At 37.5% G+C, this 19,676-nt stretch overlaps 1 protein-coding gene across 1 annotated transcript in view; it reads right to left on the bottom strand.

The window, feature by feature from the left end:
- Positions 1–1,283: 1,283 nt before the first annotated feature.
- THSD7A (thrombospondin type 1 domain containing 7A) overlaps positions 1,284–19,676 on the bottom strand; it is a 496,180-nt gene continuing 477,787 nt past the window's right edge. Inside the window, exons 24-28 of the mRNA XM_015134011.3 lie at positions 9,444–9,539; positions 6,535–6,617; positions 5,974–6,184; positions 3,473–3,560; positions 1,284–2,781 (exon numbers count right to left, since the gene is read on the bottom strand). Coding sequence (XP_014989497.3) covers positions 2,697–2,781; positions 3,473–3,560; positions 5,974–6,184; positions 6,535–6,617; positions 9,444–9,539 — 563 coding nt within the window. The 3' untranslated portion in view covers positions 1,284–2,696. The remainder of the gene's footprint in view (positions 2,782–3,472; positions 3,561–5,973; positions 6,185–6,534; positions 6,618–9,443; positions 9,540–19,676) is intronic.

Genomic DNA, 19,676 nt, shown 5'->3' with positions numbered 1-19,676 from the left:
CACATATGCTATAAAATCTAATCAATTTATGAATAAAATGTCTTGTATTTTTCATAACATTCTATAATTTTGATTTTCTAATTCTTATAGGTAGGATGATACTAATCTTTTCTGAATTAGTGACATTTTACAATATCTTCAGTATAGCTTTAGTAGGTATTCTATCCCACATTTAAAAATTATTTGGTGTTGCAACATTTTATAAGAGGGTTAGCTAAATTTTTCAAGTAACCATACTAGATTCTCTCTTAACCATTTTGGACAAATGGATTTTATTTTATTCAAAGAGATCAACTTTAGGATTATTTGGAAGATCCCTGAGTATATACATAGACAATCACAGTTTTAGAGTAACAATATTATTTTTTCTTCCTCTTTAATAAAACAGAAAATGGATTTTGTTTTTATGGTTTTAAATCCTTGATTTAAAGTAAAATTTTCATCTTCCTACCTGTTCTTTTTGAAATGATTTACATTTCCTAATATAGTGAATATTGAATAAGGAATTAGCGCTTACTGCATTTAGTTCTTATTGAAATACATACAAATATTTTCATTTTGGGGACAACGACATCCTAACCTGATGTCTTTTGTAATCTTTGCAAACACTCTAATGAACAGCAGGGGGAGTTCATACTCCAGTATGAGGGTAAAATACCTTCTAATCCAAAACACTTTTACAGGAACACAGCTGTTTAAGATAAAATAGCATGTTATACTATTTTTCAAAGAACCTGAAAAGCTAGTGTCCTCCTCTCTCACAAAGGTTGTTGTAATAATGTTGCCTGAAAATGGATTGCTTTTTAATGGCACCTTTTGAGTTTTCCTTTCATTTGCAAGAAGTCTGCTGAGTTAAATATTGTTCCACTGTGCCATTCCCAGGGCTACATCTGTAGAAAATATAGCTACTTTTGGTACAGTGGGAAATGTAATGACTGTAAAGTCTCACCTTTGAACATTGAACAGTCAGTGAGTAAATGAATGAAAACGAAAGATGACACTATGGAGAGTTAGCATTAAAAAACATCCAGACCAGGGGTCAGCAAAATATGACCTGCCAAGGTGCCCTACTTGCTGTTTCTGTAAGGAAAGTTATATGGGAAAGCAGTTATGTTCATTCTTTTATTTACTAAGATCTCATTAGCAGAATGGCAAAGTTGAGAAGTTGCAATGTAGACCTTTTGGAAAATATTTTCTGTATAGTCCTTTACAGAAAAAGTTTGCCACTCTTGGTCTAGATATGTAATGAAGTCTTGGGCAAGATATTTATTTCTCTTTTAAAATTTTAGTTTTGAAATCATGCATGGAAGAGATTGCTTCAAATTTTGCCAGTGAGAAAGGCAAAAGACTATGGATCTTGAAATACTGCCTGCAACACAGACATTCAAGCTGAAACTAGGAAATCAAATTAGAGAGAAGGAAAAATCAACATATAATTTTGATTTCCTTTAGTTACAAAAGTCATTGATACATTATTTTCTCCATCTGCTCAAAATTAAAAAGACAACCAGTTCCTTTTTTTCTTTTTTCTTTTCTTAACAAAGATAACAAATATAAAAATCTAGTCATAAACAGCCTTCAAAGACCAATTACAAACCAACTAGAGGAATCCACCTTTTAGAGGGTTAAGGGGTTAGGGACTTCAACACTTAAATTACCGCCATGTTGTCAGTTTCACAATGGCTGCAGTGATGAGGAAGTGTGTGTACAGCAGGTGTAATAGCTGATTTCATCTTGCTACCATCCAAACTGAACTTTTCTCTCTTCAGGATACAAGAACTTGCAAATGTCTTCATGACACTCTTGGCACAGATGTCTTCATCCCATATGAAAAGAGGCAGTTTCTATGGCAATACTGGTTAAGCGCCTATCATGCTGCACTAATATAGTGCAAAAATGTGCCTTCCATATAGCAAAAAAGATGCAGGCAACCAGTTTGAAAATCAGGGAAAGTAGAAATGTATTGTATTAACACAAGTAAATTAGTTTTCCAGACAATTACCACTATAAAATACTGAACTTGAGGACTCTTCCTTCTAAGACACTAGTACTTGTCCAGCATTCTTACTTTGGAGAGAGACAAGAATGAAGTCTTAAAAAAGAGGCTCCGTCTCTAAAATGCAGGTCAATAAAATCTACCATTGACCACCAAGATGCTGCATTTATTCAATGGATTTTCTGCTTAGCTTAGAGCTCATATGTTATGCATTGTTAAAATTGCTTATTAGCAAGTACATAATCTGACATAATGTGTATCATTCAACTGAGTACACATGTTAATTTGACTATAGTATTGTGGAGATCTTGGTAGAAACTCTTCATGCTAGGAAGTTTTATGGATTAACACTGCAGACAATCTTGTATCAGGCATCCTAACTGGCCAATTCCACCATTATTTTCTAGAGATGAAAGTGGTTTTTCAGTTGGTAGACTTCAGAAAAGATGACATAAAACTTTCAGAATGCGGCATGTATTCAGCTATATCTCCTATAATTCTCATGGTTGATGGTCTCTATGTAAGTGGTACTGTCTGGAATATCTCCAGTGGCAGTATGATTTTCACTCTTGTCTTTATGATGCCCTTTTTAAAAATTAAAATATATTTTAATCCACACAGTTTGGATACATTTGTTGTGACCTCTGGACATCTATGAAGTCAGAAATCCAAGACTGGTTGTTGCCAGAAAAGTTATATGTTACATGTCAGCATCTCCATCATAGGCTAAGGTTAAAGGTTTCAGTCGGTTGTTTTGCCTCCTTTGGGGTTTCTTTGGCTTTTTGCTGTAAAACAATTCATTAAAATTAGGAGAAAGAAAATCAGTTTCTAATTGTAAATTTGATTGCTTTAAGCAAAAAAAAGTAAAAACAAATTGATAAACCAAAATTGCCTCATTGCCTGCATTGCCTAAAGTCTACCTTAGAATTTGATTTTCTGATCTCCTTGAATTTCAGTTTTTGCTTTGAATAAACTCTAAGTAAGCTTCAAATGTTTTACTATCCTACAAAAGATAAATTATCCAAGTGGGATTCTTTTAGTATTGACAACAGAAATAATATCATAGTGGGGTCATTTTCATTTGGTCAGAAATCTTTATAAATAATGCATAATTTATAAATAATGCATGTTTTAAAAGATAGTTGAATAAGATTAGGTATTACTGTAATATCTTCCTCCATTAGTAATTCAATATAAAAATCCACAGTTTGCCATAATCAGTACAAAGCAATATTCTCCTGAAAGTATGCAAGAGAACACACTCGAGAAGATGACCCACAGCAAGTTCTTGCTCATCTTTAGAAATGAAATGGTTCAGATTTGGTAGCTTTTAGCCCATCTAGGACTAAAGCCATGTTTATTTAGAAATTCATGTGAACACCAGATAGATGTAGAGAACTTATTTGAGACATTAGTTTGCTGTTTCTGTGTTACGATTAAGTATCTCTTTGGATTTTTAATCATTTAAACACTCACCAAGCTAGGTAAATCATGGAGACAATAAAGATGAGTAACACAAATGCCCCAGCTGCTACGCCGTAAACCCAGGTCTTTAGTCTCCCATCTAAGAAGAAGAGATATTAGTTATTAATTTACATTAATCTGGTATACATGAGGCAGTCTTTAACGATGACCAATGATCAGTCACACATGACCAATTTCTTTCAAAACCCAAAAAGAATTATTGCTTCAGCACAGTTAATGATTAATGCAAAGCTGCTGTTATGGGTTAGATACTGCTTCATTAAAGATAAATTATCAAGGAAAATTGAATTGAAAAGTTATAAATGTTTGACTTCAGATTTCAAGTTTCTTTGTCAAAACTTCAGCTGCCTTTCATCTCAATTTTACTTCAAACTCAATACATGTGTAATGCTATATAAACATTTTCTTCTGATTTTCAATCTATTTTGAGAATTGCAATGATAAGATGAAAAATGCAATTTTAAGAAAGTTTCTACAACCTCGAGTTAAGGCAGATAGGTATTTAAACAAAAATTTTGTCATTTTTATTCCAGGTAAAATGAAAGTGAATATATTTAACATCTTATGGAATTAATAATCTTTTATCTAGTCTGCACTTACAATGTGTTTTAAAATTGGCTGACAATGTCATTTACAAAAACAACTAGTTTGGTTAACATATAAAAGGATCTATAAATTGTTTTCTACCTTTTCTATTATATGGAATCAGACATAACAGGAACTTTTATAATTTGGGTTTCTGGTCTCATCTTCTTTGAACTCCTCAATTTTATGCTCTGAATAAACTTCAAGCACAAGATGTTATTAATGACATTGGCTGATTTAATTTGATCCTCACAACATATATTTTCTATTGCAATTAAATATTTGATCTTAGTGTTAAATTATAGATTGGGCAAAACTGACCTCACGTAGACTCTGGTTTATTCAATATTTGAAAGGCATCAAATGCGAATGGGTACTGTGGAATTTTTTCGCCTGGAGTTAGATCAAATTAGAAGTTCATTTGCTGGGAATAAACTCAATAAATATTCTAAATATCATTTCTTTCTAATCCTAAAGAATTTTTTTTTTTTTTTTGAGTTCAGTTTAGAATCAAAAGAACCATTCCACGGTTGAGGTGCTCTACGTTGAGAGTTTCTTCAACAAATTTTTTTGGGTTTTTCAAAATCAAAGAATATCTAAGTTTTCAGAAACATGTACCTTCTAAATATATTAAAATGTTCACTTTGGGGAAACTATATATAAAATTTAAAATAATGACAATAACAATCTTTTGGGAAAAAAAAAAGGACTGGTTTTGATCTGAGGAGATCTGCTTCAATTCTTAGTAAAGGTCAAAATTGCTACTGGTTGTCTGCTAGTCCATTGTCTTGAACACTAAGGGAAGAGTTTCCCATGCTTACACAGATGAGTCAGCTTTGCACAATAAATTGTACTATCAGCCAAATAAGCCAATTAAAGCAGGAATCATGTGATTAAAAGCAAATCTCCCAAACATTTAAAATATCTTAAAAATCCAACATTTATTCTCCAATCAGGTAAAGTATTCAGACTTAATGCACAGAAATGGAGATGTGCTAGCTATGCAGATTCCTTCCATCTTTTCTCATGTTTCTAATGGCATTTTAAAGTAGACTATGCCTGGCTCTGACTGGAGATTTCCTTTGCTTCATGGACTAGTAGTTCCTCCAGGGTATGAGAAAAAGTGGCATGATATTATTAGCTGCTTTATAAACCATGTAGCACATTTTCAAGCACCAGGTTAGTTCTAGGGATGAGCATATGATTAAATCCAACTGAGGGAAAGTGTGTAGAGTGGAGAATAGCATATCATGAGGTCTTCAAGCATTTTCCTGTATTGGCTTTGCATTTATTACCAGATACATTAAGAGCTGTCTGTGAATGTGAAAAAATATTTGAATCATCCCATCCAGAAGGGAAGGCTCCACTGTTGCCCCTGTGTATCTGGCACTAGTACAGATCTGAGTATTTGAGTATGCTGATTTTTAGGGCTGATACAAACTGGTCCATCTACCATGTGCCCCCTGGCACAGAACTGCATTCCTGATGTTTTTATTTATGGGTCAAACTATTACTGTTCCTATGATCAAATTAAAAATTCTGGAATGCCTTTATAGTCTCCTTTATCCTAGTTCTGAATGACAACACATTTTTAAAAAATTCATGTTTCCATCTTTGTTCAATTTGAAATTAATTATACTTGTAATTTTTGGACTGGAATTGAACTGAATCATATTGATCCAAAATTTTTTTCTCAGAAGTAATTTCATTTCTCTGAACTTCAAACATGAGTTATTCTCCTTAATGAGAGTAAAAAATTTAAGAATAGATGGCACTATCAGAATAAATGCATGTAGATAAAATAATCAATAGCTCATATAAAAATGCTTGCTCACTTTTTAATTCTTTGGCATTGCCTAAATGTATAACTAAAGGTTTCTACTTCAACACTAGTCTAGTCAGTTCACCTGGCCCAAATGGCTGCAGAAACCAGGTCCTTCCCCGTCCTGCTGGGTTACTGGAGGGTTGGGTTGGATGTACAGCCCGACTGGTTTTCACATCTCCTCTTTTGTCCTCCACGGTGGGTATTACCACCACGGGGATAAGTGTGCATTGCTCAAGGGTGCTGTTAGAAGACATGACTTCAGTGTACCCTTCTTCACAATGGCATGTTTTTGTCTGCAGGAGAACAAGAAGATTTACACTAGCCATGCAAGGAATCTTTGAAAGTCTAACAGACTGGACTGGAAGAGAAGGCTGTAAACAAGGTTTGTTTTGGGAATTACTATATGTAATTCCTGTGATATTTTTAACTACATAGAAACATACTTTTGGCATTATATATAAATGTATTCTAAAGGTGAAAGCAAGTGAATTCAGGACTTTTTATATTGATAAAAGGAGATGTCTAAAATGGGATTTTTATGCCTCAAGACATGCTTTCTTTGGAGGGAGATGAAACTGCACAAGAGACAGTGAGGTGACAAATGATGGAGCTGGCTTGTCTGCCCTGACGAATTTACACATACCTCGCTACAGTACGAGTGGGGTTGACTACACGGTGGGTTACAAGACCTGTCGGCATCAGGCTGGCTCATCACCAAGCAGCCCCCTGCAGAACAGAAAATCACGTTTTGACAAATAATATGTCTTGTTATGATGAAAATACACTGTTGTTAGTGACTTGTCTTTGAATCCTGAACTACCTTGGGAATTCCAGGAATTTTTCTGTCAGTGGTTGACTGTGAAATATTTGGTTAACCTTAACCACCTTATTTAGTGATTCCAGCCCCTTCTTACCCAGGGGAGCTAGCTCAGTGCCTGGTACTCAGCAGGTGTTCAACAAGCGTTTGTTGAAATAATTATTTTATAGCTGCTATTTTGAAAATACTAATTGCACACAACCTTTTTCTGCCAGGAGCACATGAAGCCAAGTCCAGCAACTGAAAAGCTGATTTCATTTCCTTTTCAAGTAAAACGATAGTTTTCATGTCTTTAGAAATAACTCTTTAGCTCTTTATGTTAAATAAATGTTTTCTTTAAATAATGCATATTTCTTTTTTAGAAAAATCACAATTTCTGCTAATTCAGGGTGTTTTTTGGATATAGTGAAGAAAACAAATGTATCTACTAAATCACTTATTTTGCACTATGGTTTTGACTTGATATTACAGCTGTTTATCTCTCTCTTGTTTATTTTCAAGTGTAGTACCAACTGTGCCTAAGTTGTTTCAAGTGAGGTTTTAAACGGAAATAGATATAAAAAACATTGGTGACATGAAGGAGACTCATATTTTCAAACTATACTTGTTCAGTTTAACATAATATTAGCAAAATAAAATTTTTTCTTTGTTTATGGAACTGATGATTCTCTGGAATTTAATCACAGGTGCCTATTGCCAATTCTTTGTGTTTCTCTCTGTTGCAATCACAAAATACAGAAAAATTGTCACAGAAAAGCAGTTAGTCATTGCAAGGCAACTGCAGTTAATTGGCCACATTGAAGTTATCATTAAACACACACACACAAAGCAATATTTTGAGTTTCTTATAAGGACAATTCATAAATTAAAGCAATTGATCAAGATAGGTAATATACTTTACATGCTTGTCTATTTGTCATAATCTCATCTCTCCTAAAAGATGAAAGAATGCATATAGAGTTTAACACACATCATTTACACATTGGCCTTTTGGTACTGAATAGCATTAGAAATAATCCATTGGACACTTTGCTGAATTGAAAAGAAATTAAAAGTAATGATTTTGTAGGTAAGTCGTTTAAAATTTGACTTACCTTTGCATTGGGGGAATAGTCCCAATTGCAGTGGAAAAAGAGTTTTTAATATATGGAAGAAAAGTCAGGTAAATATTATTTGCATCAAAAAATTGCAAACCTATAGGATCATCTAGAGAAGCTGTTAGAATGGAGACATTTATTTCCAATCTCTGAGCTGAATGGATGACTTCTGTAACAACAACTCATTCAGAAAGCCTGTCTATCCCTGTCCAGGACTCTTCTCACTCCATACCTCTTAGAGTGGGGTAGATAGAGATGCTTCTTCCAAAAAATAATACAGTGAGAGAGCAAAGGGTTTCTACTAGATGTCTTTTCTTTGTTATATATGTGACCACAGGGAGTTATTAAGGATTTCTTGAGAGAGCTTTCTCATGTATAAAATCATATCTTCAAAAGAAAAAAAACTGACATCCTGATCCAGCTCCCATACAGAGGAAATAAATAATTGGGTTTCAATAAATCCAGGTAATTTAAAATTCAATATAAAGATGGATAGTTTTCAAAAATCATATTGATCCTTGCTCCTGTTTCTTACTGTATATATTAAAGTGAAATTTATAAATGAACATTACTCAGAGGCATCCAAATGTACACTGTATTTTTCCCCCACAGCAGGGTCAAAACACAGCAGCAAGTCAGCCTGAGCAGTTAACTGTCAAGACTCCTGCTGTTGCTATGCAATGGCAATTCCTGTAAGTTATATTTATAAAAAGAAATTGTTTATGGAAAGGCTTAGATTTCTGGGTCCATGTGCCTGAAATTAAGGTTCTGGTTCTGACTTGCATTTCTTTCTAGGAAATTTGCTTGGTTGTTCACTACCTATCTTGAGCCAAAGTCTTTTTCTCCTTCAAGGGGTCCTTGGGATCCCTCATGCTTGCTTACAGGCTTCAGATAGGCTTTTAGTAATTGCACACTAGAGTAGTTCTTTGGAGGCATATATTGGTCGAAGTACAATCAAAAAAATTTCTTCCTTTGGATTTCTTCTTTGGATATATAATAATTTGGGGATGCAGGCACAGTAGATGAGCTGCTCAGATGGTCTGGGTTTGAAATTTACCAGTAGGTCTTCTCTATTAATTAGTTTAAAAATCTCTAAATCATAGACATCTGAATTTAAGCAAGATATTTAGATTTGTATAATACTCCACCAGTAGGTCTTCTCTATTAATTAGTTTAAAAATCTCTAAATCATAGACATCTGAATTTAAGCAAGATATTTGGATTTGTATCATACTCCCTTGGTGGTGTTTTTGGTCTGTGTTTATATGCCTTCAAGGCACACAAGCAGAAAGTCAAAAAACTGATCATTTTTAAACATATAGTAAATTATTCATGTATAACATTTCTAGAAAAGATCTGAAAATTATTTATAACAATTATTTATTAGAATTACATAGTATTTTAATTAAATACATTTCAGCAGCAATACCTAAAAAGGCTAGGTGAGAGATAATATGAACCATTATAAAATAATTTGTCATTGGTCAGCAGGTGGGTATATACAGCTTAGGCATCCTGAATCCCAAACAGGCTTTGAATACTGAAAGAGTAACTTTGTTTCCTTAACTATTTTCTTCAACCAATCACAAGTGTGTTACAGGAAGATTTTCAAAGAACAAAGAGAAACTGGAGGTTTACCTGTTACATTTATACCATCTGACCTTTGACACCACACTGTTCGGGAAGAGCCCTTCCAAGCACTGGCCATCCATTTATATTCATAGCAGTGTCCATCTGCAGGGAAATAACAAACATTAGCAAAAACATTCTGTTACCCAGAAGGATAATCATGGGGATAGAGTATTAATAACATATTTATGAACAACTGAAAAATAATAAGCCCATCTCTGATGATTCAAATGTCCATTTATTGTCCTGAAGTTGCCATGCATATGTTTTAAAATTGCAGCTATATACCTCAATCCCAACTAATTTTCCATGTCTGCTGTCCACACTACCTGGTGGGAACCTAGGTTTTTAATTTAATTTTTAGAAAGTGTTGTAATTATACAGCCAGGTATAGAGAATAACTATATATATATATCTATATAGTTAGGTATATATAGATATATATCTATATATAGTTATATATAACTATATACAGTTATATATATATAATTGCATGATGGAAGATATATATATAGTTATATATGTATACAGTTATATAGTTATATATGTAGTTATATATATTATATATATATCTTCCATCATGTAATTTGTATAGTTATATATATATAACTATATATATATATCTTCCATCATGCATAACTGTATACAGTTATATATATAGTTATATATATATATCTTCCATCATGCAATTTTGTCAAATTTAATCCATATTTGCTTCAGTTTTCATTAGCTTGTTGATGAATAAAACATGAGATATAATTGTATTCTTCTCTGTTCTGATCACCCTCCTTGTCTGTCCATCTAGACATACTATTCTGAAGATGTATGACTTTGCCATGCTTTTAATTTTTTCACTATACACACACACATAATTACTATATACAGAAATGATGTATTACTTTCATGCAGTCATAAATTTTAAAAATGTATCCTATTCTGTGTAGCATTCTGAAACTTAGTCAATGTTACAGGTGAAATATTTCTAAGTGATTTAAAAAAATGTAGTTACAGTCACTTTATTTTAACCGCTACATAGAATTCCATTGTACTAAATAACACAGTTTATTTAGCTATTTTTCTATTAGGTTATTTTTAGTTTTGTTATTCAAACAATGCCCTGAAGGTCAATCTTGTGCAAATGACCTGGTGCTTCTTTAAGTTACATATCTAGAAGGGAAATTTCTTGGTATAATTGTACGGATAGCTGAAACTTGATTAAATATTGTTCATTTTTTTCCTGCAAAAGGTGACAATTTACAAATCCACCAGCAGTACATAAAGATTGTCATTGTTCTAAACACTCATGAAAATTTATGATTGCCAGATTTCAATTTTTTCTGGTTAGTCTTTTGGGTATGGAAAGTTACCTTGTCATTTTAAATTAAAGTTCCTAGATTACTAAAGTTATTGAACAGTAACAAAAATGTTTTGGGACATTTGGATTTCCTGTTATGAAAGCTGCTTATTTAAACCTTTGGCCTTCCCCCTCCCCCACTACTGACATTTATGTTTTTTCTCATTGAATTGTGAAAATTCTTCATTCTGGAACAGTGATTCTTAAAGTGCGGTTCAGAGACCCTGGGAGACATTGACATTCTTTCAGAGTGTGAGTGAGGATTTCCCCTTTGCAACTACAATCTGTGTAAGGTTGGATTTTCTTTACATACGTAAACTAAGACTGCAATAACTTGAATGCAGAAGCAAATAAGATAATCCGGCTGTCTTCCTTAAGTTAGACTTTATAGAGATTTGCAAAAATCCAAACAAGACCACTCTTGTCATTAAAGTTATTTTCCATTTGTTATGGTGAACTTATTTTGCAGGAAATTTGTTATTTATAGTAACATACAATTTTGTTTTTTCATTTTAAATAAAGAAATATTATAAGTTTTCTATTTTTAAAATTATACATCTCAGAAAAGTTCTTTCAGGTCCTCAACAATTTTTAGACTATTAACTTGTTTTGGATCACAAACTTTTAGATTTGCTATTCTATACATGAATCCTTTGAAATTAATTCACTTCATAAGTATATTTTTCAAGTTTGTGGTTTGTCCTGTAACCTTGTTATGATCTATAAACAACGTTTATAGATCTACTGTGTAGAAGTTTGAAATTTTAATTTAAAGACATTTAAAATCTTTTCCACTTTTGTTTGTACTTTTGGTGTCATATTTATTCCCTCTGGGATGAAGCTTTCAGAGGAAGGAACAGGCAGCAATCTTTACTGTTCTGCAGCCTCTGCTGGTGATATCCAGGCAAACAGGGTCTGGAGTGGACCTCCAGAAAACTCCAGCAGACCTGCAGCAGAGGAGCCTGACTGTTAGAAGGAAAACTAACAAACAGAAAGGAAGAGCATTAACATCAATATAGAAGGATGTCCACTCAGAGACCTCATCCGAAGGTCACCAACATCAAAGAGCAAAGGTAGATAAATCCATGAAAATGAGGAAAAACCAGTGCAAAAAGTCTGAAAATCCAAAAACCAGAATGCCTCTTCTCCTCCAAAGGATCACAACTCCTCACCAGCAGGGGAACAAAACTGGATGGAGAATGAGTTTGAGAAATTGACAGAAGTAGGCTTCAGAAGGTGGGTAATAACAAACCCCTCTGAGCTAAAGGAGCATGTTCTAACCCAATGCAAGGAAGCTAAGAACCTTGAAAAAAGGTTAGAGGAATTGCTAACTAGAATAACCAGTTTAGAGAACAACATAAATGACCTGATGGAGCTGAAAAATAGTTCAAAAATTTCGTGAAGCATACACAACTATCAATAACCAAATCAATCAAGCAGAAGAAAGGATATCAGAGATTGAAGATCAACTTAACGAAATAAAGCAAGATGACAAGATTAGAGAAAAAATAATAAAAAGGAACAAACAAAGCTTCCAAGAAATGAGGGACTATGTGAAAAGACCAAATCTACCTTTGATTGGTGTACCTGAAAGTAATGGAAAGAATGGAACCAAGCTGGAAAACACTCTTCAGGATATTATCCAGGAGAACTTCCCCAACCTACCAAGACAGGTCAACATTCAAATTCAGGAAATACAGAGAACACCACAAAGATACTCCTCGAGAAGAGCAACCACAAGACACGTAGAGAGAAAGGTCAGGTTACTCACAAAGGGAAGTCCATCAGACTAACAGTGGGGTCCCTCTGTAGAAATCCTAAAAGCCAGAAGAGAGTGGGGTCCAGTATTCAACATTCTTAAAGATTTTCAATCCAGAATTTCATATCCAGCCAAACTAAGCTACGTAAGTGAAGGAGAAATAAAATCCTTTACAGACAAGCAAATGCTGAGAGATTTTGTCCCCACTAGGCCTGCCTTACAGGAACTCCTAAAGGGCACACTCAATATCGAAAGAAAAAACCGGTACCAGCCACTGCAAACATGCAGGAGATCAGTCAGGGTGGTGTGAGAGACTATAGGGAAAGCAGCATGCCTTCTGAAAGGTCCAAAGGCTCTGCCTAGATTCGGGGGAGAATAGCCAGACAGCTGTTCTCTGACCCTGAGGCAGATGGCAAGGAGTAGGTACAAGGGAATGTAGGGGAATTTATCTTGAACAGGCTTGTTTACTTATGTTGACCAGGAACTGATCTTTGATCATCCACACACCTGACGTTCCTTGAAAGGGGAACAATGTTAATTTCTCACAGATTGTGTTTGCTCCAGGCTTTTGGCATTGTGCCTACAGTGAATGAAAGCATGCAGCTCCAGCTTCTCTGGGTGCACTTTGACCCTAGAGCCAGGCAGACCCCTAGCTGCCCTTACACTGCATACCTGTGTCTGAGTACTATTTTTGTGTGGACAGGCCCGGCAGGTGGTGCCCGTGTGAAGAACACTGCAATGGATCATGATGGAACCCTCAAAAACGAAAGTGAAGTGACTGTGCTGTAAGTAATTGGTGCCTGCTCTGGATTTCCAAGTTTGAGGGGATTTTCAAGCTAGGGTTTCATCATGGGAAACCCAGTTATTAGCTCAACAGTAATAGTATATAAAAATATTGAAACAGCTGCTTAAAGCTAGCAGAGCCTCAGTTTCAGAGGCTGAATTAAGGGACCTAACGCAAATTGTTGTTTTCCATAACCCATAGTTCCCAGAAGGAGGCACACTAGACCTAGAGCTCTGGGAAGAAATGTTAAATTACATCATATACAAGGGCAGTGGGTCCCAGTAACATCTTTAACGTTATGGGCCTTAGTTAGGGCTGCTTTGGCCCCGCTCTACACAGAAGAGCCTAAAAAGGGAATGGAAGAAGAACTATTGTCTACCTTACTGCCTCCTCTTCCTTCCTCAGCCCTGTTGTTTACTGGGTAAAGGTGCCACAGAGGTTTTCCCTGAGCCCTCTCCCCCAATACATTGGAAAAAAGACAAGAGATACACTACAGTTATGGGACCCTGTCTTAGCAGCATTATAAGGGGAGTTCTTGGTTTGCCCGGTGATGTAAGATCTACAAGGCAATCGGCCAATTACTTTCAACACTTATAAGAAAAAGCATTGGAGAAAATGGAGCCACTAGCCCATTTATGAGAGGATTAATTAAGGCTATAGCAGACTACTTCCATATGACCCAATAGGACTGTCAGTGCTAGGTAAAACAACGTTAGAGGCCAGTCAATACCTCCTCTGGAGGGAAGAATTTGATGAATTATGTGAATAGCAGACCCTTTTCTAGTAATGGCCACTGTTGCTATTCCTTCCCTACCGCTGACGTGGCTCTCTCAAAATCCTATTTGGGTAGAACAGTGGCCTTTAAAGGGAAATAAATTACAAAAAGCCCATGAATTAGTTGAGGAACAATTAACTGGCCATACAGAATCATCAAACAGCCCTTGGAATTTGCCCATTTTTGTCATTCCCAAAAAGTCTAGTAAATGGAGACTTTTGCATGACTTACGTGCTATCAGTGCTAATTTGCAACCTATAGGGTCCCTTCAACAGGGGCTCCCTCCATGGTGATTCCTCAAGATTGGCTTGTAGTCATTATTGACTTAAAAGACTGCTTTTATACTATTCCCCTTGCAGAGCAGGACAGAGAAAAATTTGCATTTACAATACCAGCTATCAATAATGAAAGGCCAGCTTGCTGATTTCATTGGAAAGTACTTCCTCAATGAATGCTGAACAGTCCTACCATGTGTCAGTATCATGTAAATCAGGCTTTGCTCCCCAGTAGAAAAGAATTTCCTAATTGCAAGATCACCCACTATATGGATGCCATCTTACTGGCAGCCCCAAGGGAGCCAATACTTTTGAGTTTATATGCCTCTGTCAAGAGGAATACACAGTTACCAGGTTTAATCATAGCACCTGAAAAGGTACAGATGTCCTTCCCTTGGAAATATCTTGGATACATACTAACTTCCTGCTCAGTAAGACCTCAAGAGGTTAAATTGAATACTAACAATGTACACACCTTAAATGATAATCAAAAATTACCGGGTGATAGTGACTGGCTCCGCCCCACGTTGGGCATAATGACTGACAAATTATAGAACCTGTTTTCTATCCTAAAGGTAATGCAGCCTTGGACACCCCCAGGTATTTAACCCCCACTGCAAAAAGGGAAATTGAGGAAATAGAGCAAGCTATTTCTCAGACCCATGATATTCAGTCCAATTATTTGTATTTCCTACTAAACATTCCCCAACAGGATTAATAGGACAGATGGCCCCAGAGCTACACTTCCTAGAATGGGTTTTTGCTCACATACTGGCACTAAAACACTATCTCCCTAAGTCCAGCTAGTTAGTAAAGTCATCTATACAGGCTGCAAATGATGCAATCAATTGCAAGGTTATGACCCTTATGTCATAAGAATATCCTTCAGTAAAAAAGAATTTGAAGCAGTCCTGCCCCTATCTCTAGACCTTCAGATAGCACTCTCTGATTATGCAGGCCATATTGAACATGCCCTTCCCACTGACAAATTACTTCAGTTCTTATCTCACACTCCTGTAGTTATGCCTACAAAGGTAGTTCACTCCCCCATACCTAATGCTTTAACGCTTTTCACTGATGTCTCTGATAAAAATGGAAAAGCAGCTATCTGCATAACTCCCTCACTCAATCTGGATTTACTAGTACTCAGAGAGCTGAAGTTGGAGCCCTAATATTGGCCCTGGAAACCTTTTCTGCTCAGCCCATCAATATTGTTAGTGACTCTGCTTACTTCATTTATTTATTGCAAAACTTTGAAACAGCCTTTATTAAGTGCACTCTTGAGCCCATCCTGTAGGCCCCTTTTGTTTGATTTCAGCAATTCCTGGATCAATGAACACATCCTGTTTTTATCACACATATTCGGACCCACAGCTCGCTATCTTGCCCACTGGCTTATGGCAATGATCAAGCAGATTTGCACGTCATGACATCACTGTTTGACGAAGCCACTCAATCACATCAATTTTTCCACAAAAATTGGAGAAATTTATCCCAACATTTTCAGTTGAGACTAGCTAAACAAATTATCCTGCAATGCCCAGATTGCCAGCTCACAGGCATGTCCCCTCCTTCAACAGGTGTTAACCCTAATCAGTTATGACAAACAGCTGATATGCACATCCCTGAATTTGGAAAACTAAGATATGTACCTTTATCCATTGATAGCAATTCCCACCTAATTAGTGCTCATGCTCTTTCTAGAGAGTCCTCCCGATATGTCATTAAACATCTTAACCTCTGCATTTATGGGATAGCCCACAAAGATTAAAACTAATAATGGTCTGCCTTACACCAGCTCCCAATTTCAACAATTCTGTCATACATAGAACATCCAACATTACACAGGTATCCCATATTGAGAGGTGAAGCCAACTGGGCTTCTGGATCAGGTGGGAACTTGGAGAACTTTTCTGTCTAGCTAAAGGTTTGTAAATGCACCAATCAGCAGGACGTGGGTAGGGCCAAATAAGGGAAAAAAGCTGGTTACCCGAGCCAGCAGCAGCAACCAGCTTGGGTTCCCTTCCACGCTGTGGAAGCTTTGTTCTTTCACTCTTCACAATAAATCTTGCTGCTGCTCACTCTTTGGGTCCGCACTACCTTTATGAGCTGTAACACTCACTGTGAAGGTCTGCAGCTTCACTCCTGAAGCCAGCGAGACCATGAACCCATGGGAGGAATGAACAACTCTGGACACACCACCTTTAAGAGCTGTAATACTCACTGCAAAGGTCTGCAGCTTCACTCCTGAAGCCAGCGAGACCATGAACCCACCAGAAGGAATAAACTCTGGACACATCTGAACATCTGAAGGAATAAACTCTGGACAGACCATCTTTAAGAACTGTAACACTCACTGCAAGGGTCCACGGCTTCAGTCTTGAAGTCAGCAAGACTAAGAACCCACTAGAAGGAATCAATTCTGGACACATTTGGCAACCATGAAGGGACAACCACCAAGCGGTGAATACCATCGGACCTGTTTTACTGTCAGATTTTCCTTAGAATTTGGGGGCTAAATACCAAGCACCTGTTGGCCAGTTAAAAGCAACTAGTGCAGCCGCTGGACTAAAGACACAGGTGTCAGGCTTTCTGGAAAAGGGCTCTCTAACAACCCCCGACTCTTCGGAGTTGGGAGCATTGGTTTGCCTGGAACCAGCTTCCACTTTTCCTGGACATCGGGGCTGAACCAAGGGTTGACAGAGAGGAAAGCCATTCAGCTCCGGGGTCTCAATGACAGGTTGCTTGACCCTGTGGCCATGAACAGAACTCTCAAAGTCATGTCGCCCAAGTGAGACGCGCCCATCTATCCTATCTATCCTGACCCTTGCCTCCTGGGTCCTAATGCTGGTCAGACAAACTTCCTCTCACCTCTCTTCTCTGAGGCTAGTCCCACTTCTAAAAACCACTCCTTGTCTCTGGTGCTTTTCTAGTTTCTCCTATAAGAATGAGTTCTAGTATAAACTCCAGGACTCTGTTCCCTTCTTTAGGCACCCAGTCTCACCAATCAGAAAGACATAATTTTTGCCCATAGCCCCATCATAGGGAGGACTATTTGGAGTTTTAGGATCCCTCCTCAGACAAGCAGGCCTAATAAAAGCTATTCCTGAAGCTAGGATATGGGGAGCCTCAGAAATTGTATCCTTCCTATTCAAGTGAGGACAAAAGGTGTCATTCTTCCAACCCTGGAGATCCTTTTCTTCCCTCAGAGTATGGCGCTTCACTTCATTTTTGGGGCATAATAACTTTTAGGACATGTGTAAAGTCCCAATACTAACAGGAGAATGCTTAGGACTCTAAGAGGTTTTTGAGAATGTGTTGGTAAGGGCCACTAAATCCGACCTTCCTTGGTCTTCCTTGTGGTCTAGGAGGAAAACTAGTGTTTCTGCTGCTGTGTTGGTGAGCACAACTATTCCAATCAGCAGGGTCCAGGGACCATTGTGGGTTCTTAGGCCGGAGAGAAACAAACCAAAACCATGGGTGGTTTTGTCTTTCAGATGGGAAACACTCAGGCATCAACAGGCTCACTCTTGAAATGCATCCTAAGCCATTGGGACCAATTTGACCTGCAAACCCTGAAAAAGAGGTGGCTTTTTTTTTTATGCACTATGGCTTGGCCCCAATATTCTCTCTCTGATGGGGAAAAATGGCCACCTGAGGGAAGTACAAATTACAATACCATCCTGCAGCTTGACCTTTTCTGTAAGAGGGAAGGCAAATGGAGTGAAATACCTTATGTCCAAGCTTTCTATCCATTGAAGAATACACAACTATGCAAAGCTTGTAATTTACATCCCACAGGAGGACCTTTCAGCTTACCCGCATATCCTAGTCTCCCTATAGCTCCCCTTCCTATTAATGATAAGCCTCCTCTAATCTCCCCTGCCCAGAAAGAAATAAGCAAAGAAATCTCCAAAGGACCACAAAAACCCTAGGGCTATCAGTTACGTCCCCTTAGAGCTGTAGGGGGAGGGGAATTTGGCCCAACCCAGGCACATGTCCCCTTCTCCCTTTCTGATTTAAAGTAGATCAAGGCAGACCTGGGGAAGTTTTCAGATAATCCTGATAGGTACATAGATGTCCTACAGGGTCTAGGGCAAACCTTCAATTTCACTTGGAGAGATGTCATGCTATTGTTAGATCAAACCCTGGCCTTTAGTGAAAAGAATGCAGCTTTAGCTGCAGTCTGAGAGTTTGGAAATAGAATGACAGCTGAAGAAAGGGACAAATTCCCTACAGCAAGCTGTCCCCCCTATGGATCCCCTCTGGGACCTCGACTCAGATCATGGGGACTGGAGTCATAAACATCTGTTGACTTGTGTTCTAGAAGGACTAAGGTGAATTAGGAAAGAGCCCATGAATTATTCAATGATGTCTACCATAACTCAGGCAAAGAAAGAAAATCCTTCTGCCTTCCTTGAGCAGCTATGAGAGGCCTTAGAAAAATATACTTCCCAGTCACCTGACTCACTAGAGGGTCAATTGATTCTAAAAGATAAGTTGATTACCCAATCAATCAGCCACAGATATCAGGAGAAAGCTCCAAAAGAAAGCCCTGGGCCCTGAACAAAATCTGGAGGCATTAGTAAACCTGGCAACCTTGGTGTTCTATAATAGGGACCAAGAGGAACAGGCCCAAAAGGAAAAGTGAGATCAGAGAAAGGCTGCAGCCTTAGTCATGGCCCTCAGACAATCAAACCTTGATGGTTCAGAGAGGACAGAAAATGGAGCAGGCCAATCACCTGGTAGGGCTTTTTATCAGTGTGGTTTACAAGGACACTTTAAAAAAGATTGTCCAACAAGAAACAAGCCACCCCCTCGTCCATGTCTGCTATGCCGAGGCAATCACTGGAAGGCATACTAACCCAGAGTGCAATGGTTTCCTGGGTCAGAAGCCCCCAACCAGATGATCCAACAACAGGACTGAGGGTGCCTGAGGCAAGCGCCAGCTCATGTCATCACCCTCACTGAGCCCTGGGTACGTTTTACCATTGAGGGCCAGGAAATTGACTTCCTCCTGGCCACTGGCACGGCCTTCTCAGTGTTAATCTCCTGTCCTGCATGACTGTCCTCAAGGTTCGTTACCATCTGAGGAATCATGGGACAGCCTGTAACCAGGTATTTCTCCCACCTCCTCAGTTGTAACTGGGAGACTTTGCTCTTTTCACAGGCCTTTCTTGTTATGCCTGAAAGTCCCACACCCTTATTAGGGATATATTAGCCAAAGCTGGAGCTATTCTCCATATGAATATGGGGAACAAGTTACCCATTTGTTGTCCCCTACTTGAGGAGGGA

Source organism: Macaca mulatta, chromosome 3, assembly GCF_049350105.2.
Source record: "Macaca mulatta isolate MMU2019108-1 chromosome 3, T2T-MMU8v2.0, whole genome shotgun sequence".
Lineage (NCBI taxonomy): Eukaryota > Metazoa > Chordata > Mammalia > Primates > Cercopithecidae > Macaca > Macaca mulatta.
The sequence above is the reverse complement of the archived record's forward strand: the minus strand, read 5'-3'. Positions and strand labels throughout refer to the sequence as shown.